Raw genomic sequence first — 12140 nt, 5'->3', positions numbered from 1 at the left:
GAGGTTTCCCCGAGCAACGGCGCCGCTGGGCACTCACGGTACTTCCGGAGTTCCCGGACCGGCGTTTCTTTGAGGCGGCTACGCTCGCGCTGCTCCGGCCGTTCCCCTCCCCGAGGCACGCTGGTCTCCCAGGGCCGCCTTAGCTATGTGCTCGTTAGCGTCAGGCGCTACCGGTGGGTACCCCGACCCCTCAGCGCGCAGGCCGCGCCGCTGTGGGGCCATTGAGAGCCCCCTTCTCCCCCTGCGCCCTGGTCGGGGCGGAGGGGCCCAGCGGAGATGGACGGGGAGGTGCGGGGGTGGGGGAGGGCCGTCCAGGCCCAAAGCCTTCTCCGCTCCCTGCTCCTCGTGCGCCCGTTTAGCACTGGTGTCCGAGGCCGTCTGACCGTTTGCGTGTGCTAGGCGCCGCGGAGGAGGAGGACCCGCCAGGCCTGTCAGACAGCGGAGATGAGGCCAGCTGGGAGGATGAGGACGACGCAGATCTCCCCCACGCCGAGCAGCAGACCCCTTGCCTGTTCTGTGACAGGTTCGTCCATCTCAGCGCCAGGCTAAAGCCCAAGGTGGCCGAGCCACGTGGGTTTTCGTGATCGGTTCAGCTGGAGTCTGTAACCCGAGTGGCTGCCCTGGAAATGTGGAACCCGTGTTTGGGAGTGAGGGTTTGTCCAGAGGGAGGAGCCATGAACTGGAAGCCAGGTTACACTATTGATCTTCGACGGGCCTTAGTTTCCCCTTGTGTAAAAAGTGTTCTGGACTGGATCTGTGGTTCCCTAGTCTGGTTGTCACCTAAAACACTTAAGAAAAAAAAGTAACAGATGCTAGATTTTGCACCTCTGCCCTTCTAAATCAGGGTTAGTGTCTAGGAATCTGCTTTTTAACAAAGACACTGTCCGAAGTGATTCTAAAGAATAACAAGGCAGTCACTAAACTGGATTAATCCCTCAGAATCCTTCCAGCTCTCCCTTTCTGTATTTGTTTGACAAGTAGAAAGCTTTTCAGGTGTAAATAGTTCCATTTGAACCATTTAAAAATCACCTTTATTATAGGATCCCCACCTGTAGAAGGTGAAGGAAATTGATGCCTTTTTCGCTTTGAGAGAAAGACATTGCAATACCAGTAACTTGTTCAGAGTTGCAGAGCTGTGGTTTGTCTTATATCCAAAACAGTGTTCTTTACATTTAAAATTCTGCCTCTGCATCTCAACAAACTTTGGCTGCTTCTCTGGGCAAGTGGAGATCAAAGAGGACTGATTGCCATTGACTAGTATTACTTTAATAAACATTTTACTAGTTCCCCCTGAGTTTGTGTATGGTGCTGATTGATGGTATATTAGCTTCTCTTGATTTCGTCAGTTTCCACATGTAGCCTCATTTGGGTAAATAAGGGATGTGTGCATATATACTCTAGTCACAAAATAATATTTATTGAGTATCAGGGAGGTGCTTCTTTGTGGTAGGCTTCGTAAGTACTACAAAAATAACCCGTCTTGGTAAATGTTTATTTAAAACTGCTGCCTATGTGCTAAGCATAAAGATGTGTCTCTGTTGTAAATTCCTAACTTATTGTGCATCCTTCAGTTTTGCAGATAACATAATAAAGAAGCTTGGGCCTCCTAGTGTCTGTAATGCAAATCCTTGTGGAGCACGATAAGACCACTTTTTGAAATATGGCGCTTAGGAAATGTGCCAGTTATAAAATTACATTTTATGCTTTATTTCTAAAAGATGTTTGAGCTGTGCCAGTTCAGAGCCTCTGAAAACAAGAGTTGATACTTTGAGGAAAAAAGAGTCTTACATGGGGAATGTTCATGTCTTGAGAGAGAGAGATTATCAAAGGGATTTCTCTCTCTCAAAAGCTTTGTGATAAATTCATTGCTATTGTTCGGCAAATTAATCTTGACCTTTAAAGGATAGTTTGTTTTAGGTGTAAAGTGGAACTCAGAAGTACTAATTCCCTTTAGAAGTGCTAGGATCCTCTTTACAGGTGGTTTTTATTATTATTAATTGGAAGTAAAACTGGAAACTTGTAGAGTGAGGGGGAAAAGTTTATATCTGATTAAGTATGAAATCAATACTGAGAGTTGTTAGGGGACTATTCCATGAAGCTGTTGCTTGGTTTTTCAGGTTATTTACATCTGCTGAAGAAACATTTTCACACTGTAAGTTGGAGCATCAATTTAGTATTGATAACATGGTTCATAAACATGGTAAGTATTTTTTAGAATAAAGAAAATTTTAGTAATGAAATTCAAATTCAAACTTTGTTTTTCCACATCTCTTCTTTTTCTATACAAGTCTAATACAGTGAAACATATAGTAACAGTTTATGAAAATAAGGTGTTTTTGGCAAGTGGCTTTTGAGGAAAGATTAATAAGTCATTCTTCTAGATAAGAGTCACTGTTTTTAAGCTTAAATTGGCTTCACAGCTAAAAAGGAAAAAAACACCCTTGGCACGTGATTGCATTGTAATCATTTTAAGAGAAGGGGGGATGTTAGAATTAGGGAGAACAAGGGTAAAGGTGGACTTGGGAAAAGGAGGCAGATGTCTCTTCATAAAGAGACAACTTACCGGCTCAGAGCGTAACGTAGACTTCAGGGCACAGAAGATTGGGTTTCATAAGGAGTTCGATAAGAGAGTATGGAAGTAGGGAGTGGTAAACTTAAGGTGGTAGCCAGAGGTTCAGATGATGATTCTGTTCTAACTTGGATCTGCTGCTGCTGCTAAGTCACTTCAGCTGTGTCCGACTCTGTGCGACCCCATAGACGGCAGCCCACCAGGCTCCCCTGTCCCTGGGATCCTCCAGGCAATAACACTGGAGTGGGTTGCCATTTCTTTCTCCAGTGCATGAAGGTGAAAAGTGAAAGTGAAGTCGCTCAGTCGTGTCCGACTCTGAGCGACCCCATGGACTGCAGCCTACCGGGCTCCTCCATCCATGGGATTTTCCAGGCAAGAGTACTAGACATACTTAAAGCCTTCTACTTTAAATAAATATTGAAGAGCTACAGTATGGTACTAAAATTAATTCAGTAGAGAATTGACTTTTTGGTCCCTGTATTTACTAATAACTAGAAAGGACGTTACTGAAGAATAGCAAATAGGCAGATTTTAGGTCTTGGATACACACATGATGCAGTTATGTTTGTGAACCGTAAGTTCAACCGCAACTATTTTTGTAAGACATAAAGTACTGTTGCATTGTTTGTTTTTTTTATATTTCTAATGTGCCTTTTTAAATTGGAATCATGTTTAATATAATTTTATGTTTTCACTTATCAAATGGGGGTTTTGTATGTTATGCATATGAAACACTTTCATATACCAGTATGTTCTCATAACAGTCTTTTGCCAGGGCTTTCCTGGTGGCTCAGCAGTAAAGAATCTGCCTGCAGTGCAGGAGGCACAGGAGCTGCATGTTCAATCCCTGGGTCGGGAAGATCCCCTGGGGGAGGGCATGGCAACCCACTCCAGTGTTCTTGCCTGGAGAACCCCACGGACAGAGGAACCTGGAAGGCTGCAGTCCATAGGGTTGCACAGAGTCAGACATGAGAAGTGACTGAGCACAGCACATGTTCTTGTAACAGTCTTTCTCATGACAAATAATAATTGGTTGGGCATGCTATTTGCTCTCCCTTATTTTAAATGCTGCTTCATTTCTGAAAAGATGAGAACCAGATACAAGCCTTATTGTTTTTTCATTTGTATCATTTAACTTAATGTAAAAGCTAGTAGACTTTGTGTACTCTGTGTTTGGTAGATACTATAAAAATTGGGAAATTAGAAAATTTGGCTCTAGTGTCAACTGCCAAATACTTGGTAAAATCTAGGGCCTAATCTTCCTTATTGGTATTTTTCTGAGAAGAGTAGAATTCTAAAAATTCCCATTTTCTAGAAATGCAAGGAAGGCATTTAGAAATTTGTTATCTATGGCTGTTGTCTCACCAGAGAAGCATCTCTGGAGCAAGTCAATGAAACAAAACTCATGTTGAAATAAGTGAATTTTTTTTTCCCTTTTAGGACTTGAATTTTATGGATACATTAAACTGATAAATTTTATTAGACTTAAGGTAAGATGGTAGCTTAATTTACAGTTTCGTTTAAAACCTAAAGAAATACTGCAGTGATTATCAGTGCACCCATTTTTAAGAGACTATAAAGAGCTGCTGTATAAGGAAGTGTTTTAAATTTGACAGTCATCATATTGGAATCTTGGACATTAGGAACTAGCACAACACGTAGCACCAGGTAAATGCGTGGTGCTTACATACATACACAAGTACCGTACTTACGTGTGGTACCATACGTACTTACCATGCTTGAGTATGGTTTTTAATTGCACGTGAGAGATGAATCAGTATTATGTGGCAAAGTAATTCAGTGTCAGATAAAGAATACAGTCTTTCTGTAAAAGCAGAAATTTCTGATTTCTAGTGTGATTTTTAAGTGCTTTGGTTGCTCTTTTTTTGTTCTGGTCAGTTGATATTTATATTGCCATTTCCCCCAAATCCAAACTGCATAAAACTGTGCACTGACACAATTAAGCAATCATTCAGTCAAGTTAATGAAATGGCAGGTTAACACAGGTTCATTTTAAATAGCAATTGTGTTAATGTAGACATGCTTTCCTTTTTTGTTTAATTTTCTTTTGGTAGGGGGATTGTGTGATTATGTGCAGTGAAAAAATATGCAATTGATTTTATTTCCAGAATCCTACAGTTGAATATATGAATTCCATATACAACCCAGTGCCTTGGGAAAAAGAAGAATATTTAAAGCCAGTATTAGAAGATGACCTTTTACTTCAATTTGGTAAGCTGAACATTCGACATCTACTTTAAAGTAGGGTCATTTGTTACGGCAGAATAGTGGTTAGGTTTTACAGGAGATATGTAACGTCCTTGATTCTCGAAAGACCTTTTGGGTAGTTGGTTTCAGTAGGTAAGTTAAGTCACTTGAAAAGTGAGTCACGCTAACAATTACCAGGGAGGGCTATGAGCTTGGGATAAACATTGTGTATAAGATGTTTGGAAACATAGGAAAGTTTAGAGTAATTTTTAGTTGGCAGACTAATTTTTAATGTAACTCAAATTGACAACTTTTAAATCTAAATTAAAAAATTTAAATCAGATATAATATTTAATAGATTTAAGTAAATTTAGCAATATTTGCTGTTTTTACATCATCAGATAATTGACTTTTCTTAAGATATCTAATTTACAGAGCTGTTGTTAGGTGGGTGAGATAGGATTTGCATAGCTCAAAGTATCTCCCCTAAGAAATCTGTTACAAAGGAGATGTTAACTTTTGTGGAAAAGCCAAGCAGACCCCACCACAACCGAGTGATCAAGGTTAACATCACCAGTAATAACCATATTGATATCATGAACCCCTTTGTGTAATGCTCTGAGGAGACAGCATTGTTTCTCTGTTGTCCTTGCCCAAAGTGTATAACCTCATTCCAGTAGTGAAAAGCTCATCAGACAGTCCTAGGCTGAGGAACATTCTACAAAATTACTGATGAGTGTTCTTCACAAGTGTCAAGATAGTTATTGGGCACATTATTGTATAAATGGGTCACAGTGCTAGTATTTTTCTTCAGATCTTTTATGTCTTTTTGGAGTTTTAAAAATCTGCCCGTATCAATTGTTGATTGAGGTATATTTGAATCCCTGACCATTATTAGAGGATTTTCTGCTTTTACCATTAATTCTGTCAGCTTTGGCTTCATGTATTTTGAAGCTCTCTTGTGAGATTTATTCTCATAATTGTTAGGTCTTCATGATAAACTGACTGTCTTCTGTGGTAGTTTCCAGCTGCCAAGATGGAGTGTCCAGGTGATTTGAACTTCCTCAGGTAGAATACAGATGTGGCAGTCCTTCCTGAGTGTGGTTTAGGACTTTGAATTAGACTGTTTTGGTATACTATAGGTATGAATGTTAATGTTTACTGAATCCTTTCTCATTTTCAAAGCTGTACACTTAACCTTTAATTTATAATTATCTGTGTGCAACTGGCCTGTTATATCCAGGAGTTGTACATCTTTGGATTCAACCCACCTTGGATCAAAAATATTCAGGAAAAAAAATTCCAGAAAATTAAAAAAAAATCTTGAATTTGCTGCCCAGTGGCAACTACTTACATTGTATTTACAACTATTTGTATAGCATTTATATTTTACTAGTTACTATAAGAAATCTAGAGATGATTTAAAGTGCTAAGTGTAAATTGCCATTTTATACAGGGACTTGAGCATCTGTGGGTTTTGGTACCTGAGAGAGGTCCTGAAACAGAGCCCCTGCAGATAGCAAGGGACAACTGTATTATTAATACTTAAAGTTTTTATTCTGACTAACTTAATTGCAGCAGAAAGCAAAACAGAGAAACTAGCTGAAACAAGTCAATTCTTTGTTCAGTTCTTTAACAAGGTGGTTTGCAAACAGTTCAAAGAATTTTGAAGAGAAGATACACAATGAGAGTTGTAGTAGGAAGTAGAGAAATGGCACACTATCCTTTAACAGTTTGGCAGTATTTTGTTGCTGTTGTTAATTTTGGGTGAATTAAATGGTGGATGAATCTATAGTTTTGTTTTTTTTTTGAATCTATAGTTTTTAAAGCAAAGAGTCAGTATTCTGCCAGACTGATTATCCTGCACTGCTTTTATAACAAGTTCAATTTATGCGTTAGTCTTTAAGTTACATAACATTGTGAATTTGTTAAACTTAGTATTTTGTCCCAGCTCTAAAGAATTGTTGCAAGTAAAGACTGAATGGGGAAAAAAAAGTCCTGTTTCCCTCAGTGCTGCTCTGAGGAAACAGTATAATACCTGCATTGTTTTTATAGCTTTAGGTTGATGTGAAAGTTAATTAGACTAGTCAATGGACATTGAAGTTCTATACAACTCACTAGCTCCGTATATTAATTTCTGTTTTCAGAATTAATGATTTATATACATTAACTTCTATAGCAGAAGTTACTAATTTACATATAGTGAAATTAAATTTAAATCAATTTTTAATAATATTAGGAATTAGGATATTTAACAATATCAGCACTAAGGCAGTGTATAGATTGCATACCACCTTACCCAAGATGAAAAACTTAATGAATGTACAAAATTCCTTACCTCCATGCTGTTCTTAAGGAATATCTAAATGTAATACCTGTTTTTCTACAGGTAAAGACCCAGAAACTAGAGGTGGCCCTCTGTGATGGCAGGACATGGGCTAGAAGCAGGAATGGGTTTGAATCATAGTTCCCTTATTCAACAGCTGTATGACTTTGGGCCAGTCAATTTCTCTGAAATTTATTTTTCCCATGTCTTAAAACAGGGATAAATGTTTATATTTTAGGTTTGTTTTGAAGATGAAACGAGATGTGATACATGAATTTCAAACATACCCGATCAGTAAATATTAGCATTTTTTTTCCTTCTACTTTTTTGCTTTGTCCTGGGTTTGATTCAGTGCAATTACTGTTTGTTTGTGTGTTCAGTTTAGCCAACTAGTGAAAAACTTAGACTAATAGCATGTTCTTTATAAACTCAAAACAATTTGGATATTAAGTATTTAATTAAATGTACTTGTACTGATTTTTCTCAGTTGGCTGCATAATAGGCACTTAGTATATATTTATTTGTAACACATGTATATGTGCTTCGTTGTTATAAGATGGCCTGAAAATAATGTCCATTCATTTTTTTAGATGTAGAAGATCTTTATGAACCGGTCTCAGTCCCATTCTCATATCCCAATGGGCTCAGTGAAAATGCGTCTCTTCTTGAAAAATTGAAACACATGGAAACTAGGGCACTATCTGCTGAAGCTGCATTGGCTGGAGCACGTGAGGACCTGCAAAAAATGAAGTAATTTATCAATCTTACAGAAAATTAATGGTTTAGATCCCCCAAATAATACAGTTCAAGTGGAATACAGTAAAATATTTCATGTACTAGAAAGCACAGTGTAGATATTTAATTTTAGTAATATTGAGGATATGCAGTATTTTTGTACATTGTGGCTACAACTAATTAACATAAAATTCTATTCTCATATACTTCTATATAATTACTTTTATATTAATGGTAATTGTCCTCAGGAGTGTTTTCCTCTTGAGTGCTTTTGTTCCTTAATACTACTTTCTTTCTAATAGCTTTCTCCACTTTACTTTTCTTCTCCTGGGCTTTTTAAAGTATAGGGATTAGTACTTTTTAGACTTGGGGAAAATACGCAGTTGAAGTATTTGTTTTTAAAGAATCAAATGATAATTATGGTGAAGTATGTAATCAGAAAACTAGCTCCATAAGATGGTTTTCTACAGTGTGTAAATTAGCATTCTGCTGGCTTAGTACTTGTCAGAATTTTACGTGTATATAGATCACCTGGGTAACACAATAAACTACAAATTCTGATTCAGGAGGCCTTGAATAGAGTCTGAGATTCTGCCTTTCTATCATGTATATATACCTCCAGCTTAACCTGTTAGATTTGTAAGTTGTTTGCTACTGCCTGAGTACCCATTTGCCAGAATGTCCAGCAGGAAAAAGTCAAGTGAATTGTAGTTTCCCTTCCCCTTTTCTGATATTTTACGCTGAGTAACCTAGTAACCAACAACTCTTTTATCTGCATCTTTACACTTCTTTCCCATGTATACGTTATAGGTTCCTGATGTGTTGTGATCAGAGAGGGAACTGAGTTAGAGCCTGAGTGGATGGTGTTGGTGTGTGTAAATAATTTCCAGTTTGGATTTGCCCATATAACCCTTCCACGATATAATAAGATTTTGGAACAGTAGAAAAGTGAATAGAGTCATAGTATGCTTATTTTGTTGGTCGAAAGGTATCAACAGCCATAATTTGCAGTTGGCTATGCTTTTGTGGTTTGCAGAAGGAATGCTTCCAGCTGGGTTTGAATATGCCCGTTGCTTAAAATCCAGCAGGGGGAGCTTTTCGTTGCTTAAGGTGGAGCGTGATTTAGAGGCTCATCACACTCCACACTCCCCTCCTACCTCTGCCTCAGCCTTTCCTTTTTTCATGGTCCAATAAACTTGTCTCAAGGGTGTATTTCAAATTGATTACAGACAATTTGCTCAGGATTTTGTGATGAACGCAGATGTCAGAGCCTGCCCGTCATCTACCACTGCCATTGCAGATCTCCTGGAGGATGAGGATGGTGTTTATTTCAGCTCCTACGGGCATTATGGGATACACGAAGAAATGCTCAAGGTTAGAAAAGAGCACAAATGTGCAAAGTCCATACTGAAGGAAAGATAGAGTGAAACTGGTTCTTAACACACAGGCTGTGGTAGAACTGCCTTTTTCTTTTTTTTGAGAACTGCTTTTTAGATCTTTTTGGTACTTGATAGCTCATCTTACGTTGAAAAGATTATAGAAGCATCAGAATTACTGTAAATTCTACTTAAGATCATTATTAATCTTTGTTGTGAGATTACTTTTGCTTAAAATAGAACAATGGGAAAAATTGCTAATGATTTTAGGTTTCTCATGAGCAACTTTTAAGTAGGAAGAAATAAATTCTATGTTTGCCTTTTAATGTGTGAAGGAGAAATTAGTGTTTTAATTGGCAGTACTGTCATTAGTTTAGGCAAAGAATAATTATTTGGTACAAAGTTGTAGATAATTCTCACAGTTATAACTTTTTTACATTTGAAATCAATGATAGAATTTCCTAAGTCAGATCAGATACTTGAACTTGGTTTTAATTTTTGTAATGGTAATGTTTATATAAACTATAAGTAGATTTCTAGCTGTACCTGGTATAATAGATACATTTTATCATCTATTATAAATTATAAAATATCAAAGTGTAATTTTTTAATTTAGTAAAAGTGAAAATATCTAACAAATAGTTGGAGTTTAAAAATTATTGAAAATTTTCAATGTTTATCTCTGTCAATTTTAGATGTCACTACCTTTTTTTTTTTCTTTTTTTCTTAAAACCAACAAAAGAAAAATTCCCTTTTGAATCCTTCCTCAGAAGATTTATTTCTTCTGAAGACTGTGTTCCTTGAAACATACCTATTTAAAATAACCAGGAATATTTAATAACATGTATATATTTTGTTGAGTCAGTTTTGCAGGATTGCAGAGTTGGAGGTTTGCTGATTAACAGTAATTGTGATTATTTGGAGTCTTTTAAAGCAATGTCATGTCATTTCTTCACTAATGACTTGTCATGGTTGGTTGTGCTTTTTGTTGTTACTTGGGTAGTTGCATAGGATTGCAAATAACAGTTATAAGTAATAAATTATTTTAAGTCCAGGATGAATTTATTTAAAAGAAATGGACATACACTCTTTTCCTCATTAAAATTAATTTTATTGTGTCTAGAATATTTTCTTTAAAGGAGTTTTTCTTTGCCCATGTTCGTCATTTTAAATCACCCCGTCAGTTTCAATGCCATGAACCTTTAATGCTTTTGATAGGGAAATTGTATTGGATTTTTCAGACTGGTAAGTTATTGAGACTCCTAGAAGATAGTACATCTGAGTGCTCTTGGTTCAGTCATCTGGGAAATCCAGTTTGGACTTATTTCCAAATCTCTCTCCTGGACCCTTGTAGCTATATTTCAGTAACTAGAGGATTTCATACCTGATAGAGTATCTTTAAGTCCGTTTGATATACATTAAGAAGTTCCAGCTGAAAGTTCCCAGTGCTGTCTTTTCACTTTTAGATCTGGAATCACTTAAGAATTCTTATTAATATAACTTCCCATGCCTTAATTCACCTTAGCTGATATATAGTATAATCACCTCTCCTTGGATCATAGGAAATATGGATATAGTTCATTCAAAAAGACTATTTGTCCATTTTATATTTTGCTGAGTTACATACTGTGGGCAAATATGAAATATTGCCTTATGTCACACAGTATTTCTTCTGTTTCCTATCAAAACAATTCTTAGCACATACAATTTGTTCAAGGTTGTGCTACTACCAGAATCTCACATGATCTTTACAAATTATTTAAAATTGAGAAGCCATACATACAGGACTTATTTTTATGCTTAGAATTGGCCTGGCTTTTATAAAAATATTATTTGGGTTTTTTTGTTGCTTAGTCTCAGATACAGTATTTTAATGACACTATTTTGGATATGCCTTATTTAGTGATTATAAATAAGGATAGTTTGTAATCTTATTTTTTAGAATCAAGATGAAGGTAACTTTGAATTCCAGAGATGTAGTTGATCGCAGAATAGATGACATGAACTTTCAAAATCCTTTGCCACTTTATCTTTCTGATAGGAGTTGCTGCTGATGTTTTAAATCTGAGATGTATCTCTCTCTCTCTCTCTCTCTCTGTTTTTTCCCCCCAAGAAAAACATTGTTTATCCTGGTGAACATTTATCCAAACTATAATACCATTAAATAATTTTTCTTTACTTCATTTTCCTCATTGTATTTGTAGCTGACTCAGGCATTCTGTCCACCTTCATGAGCCTGTATTTTAAAACATGCTGTTACTTATATCAGTAAAATTTATAGTATATAATTTTTCTGTTGTCTTTAGTCTCATACTTAAATTTTTAAAATATTTGTAGGAATAATTCCATGACACCATGTCCTAGTCTTAAAAGATTATTTTGCTTCCTAATATTGAGAAGCAGAAGAACCTCTCGTTCTTTTGTGTTTCTTAGTTTTAATAGGTGAGTGCAAAAGATTATTTTATTTTTGTTTATTACCTTATTTTATATTGAACAGTTTTAGTCTTTTGTTAGAATAAATTTTTAGGAATGGTTTGAGGGCTTGTCTTTAATTTGTTTGGATTTTCACATTCAGTGGATTTTCCTCTCAAACATTCATGTATTAAATCAAAGCTCTGCTATGTCCAAAGCACTGTGTTTAGTATACTTTGAATTCCATTGCACCAGGGTGAGCATATGAGTGAAAGCAAATGGAGGTGTAGGAAGAGCTGGATGAAAGATTATGGTTGAGCTGAGCAGCAGTGCATGGACTTAGGACAGGAGTTGGGGCGCTAGTGATTAAAGTAGAGCAGTGTGATTGGTGAGAGCTTTCTGAATGACTGCCTTCTTGACGTGTTCACCCTTTGTGGGTTTTGTTGTGTCAGCAAAAATCACTGGTTATAGTGTAAGAGGAGTATAAAAATAGTAAGAATGTAGGAAATGGTAT

General features: G+C 36.7%; 1 protein-coding gene across 1 annotated transcript in view; it reads left to right on the top strand.

Annotated features, from left to right (window-relative positions):
* The window catches only part of PRMT3 (protein arginine methyltransferase 3), a 121762-nt gene continuing 109622 nt past the window's right edge, over nt 1-12140 (top strand). The window contains 7 exon segments of the mRNA NM_001102076.2: nt 1-173; nt 400-523; nt 2118-2200; nt 4010-4059; nt 4699-4801; nt 7694-7853; nt 9068-9212. Coding sequence (NP_001095546.1) covers nt 146-173; nt 400-523; nt 2118-2200; nt 4010-4059; nt 4699-4801; nt 7694-7853; nt 9068-9212 — 693 coding nt within the window. The 5' untranslated portion in view covers nt 1-145.

Source organism: Bos taurus, chromosome 29, assembly GCF_002263795.3.
Source record: "Bos taurus isolate L1 Dominette 01449 registration number 42190680 breed Hereford chromosome 29, ARS-UCD2.0, whole genome shotgun sequence".
Classification (NCBI taxonomy): Eukaryota; Metazoa; Chordata; class Mammalia; order Artiodactyla; family Bovidae; genus Bos; species Bos taurus.
Note: the sequence above shows the minus strand (reverse complement) of the source record. Positions and strands in the feature narration are given on the sequence as shown.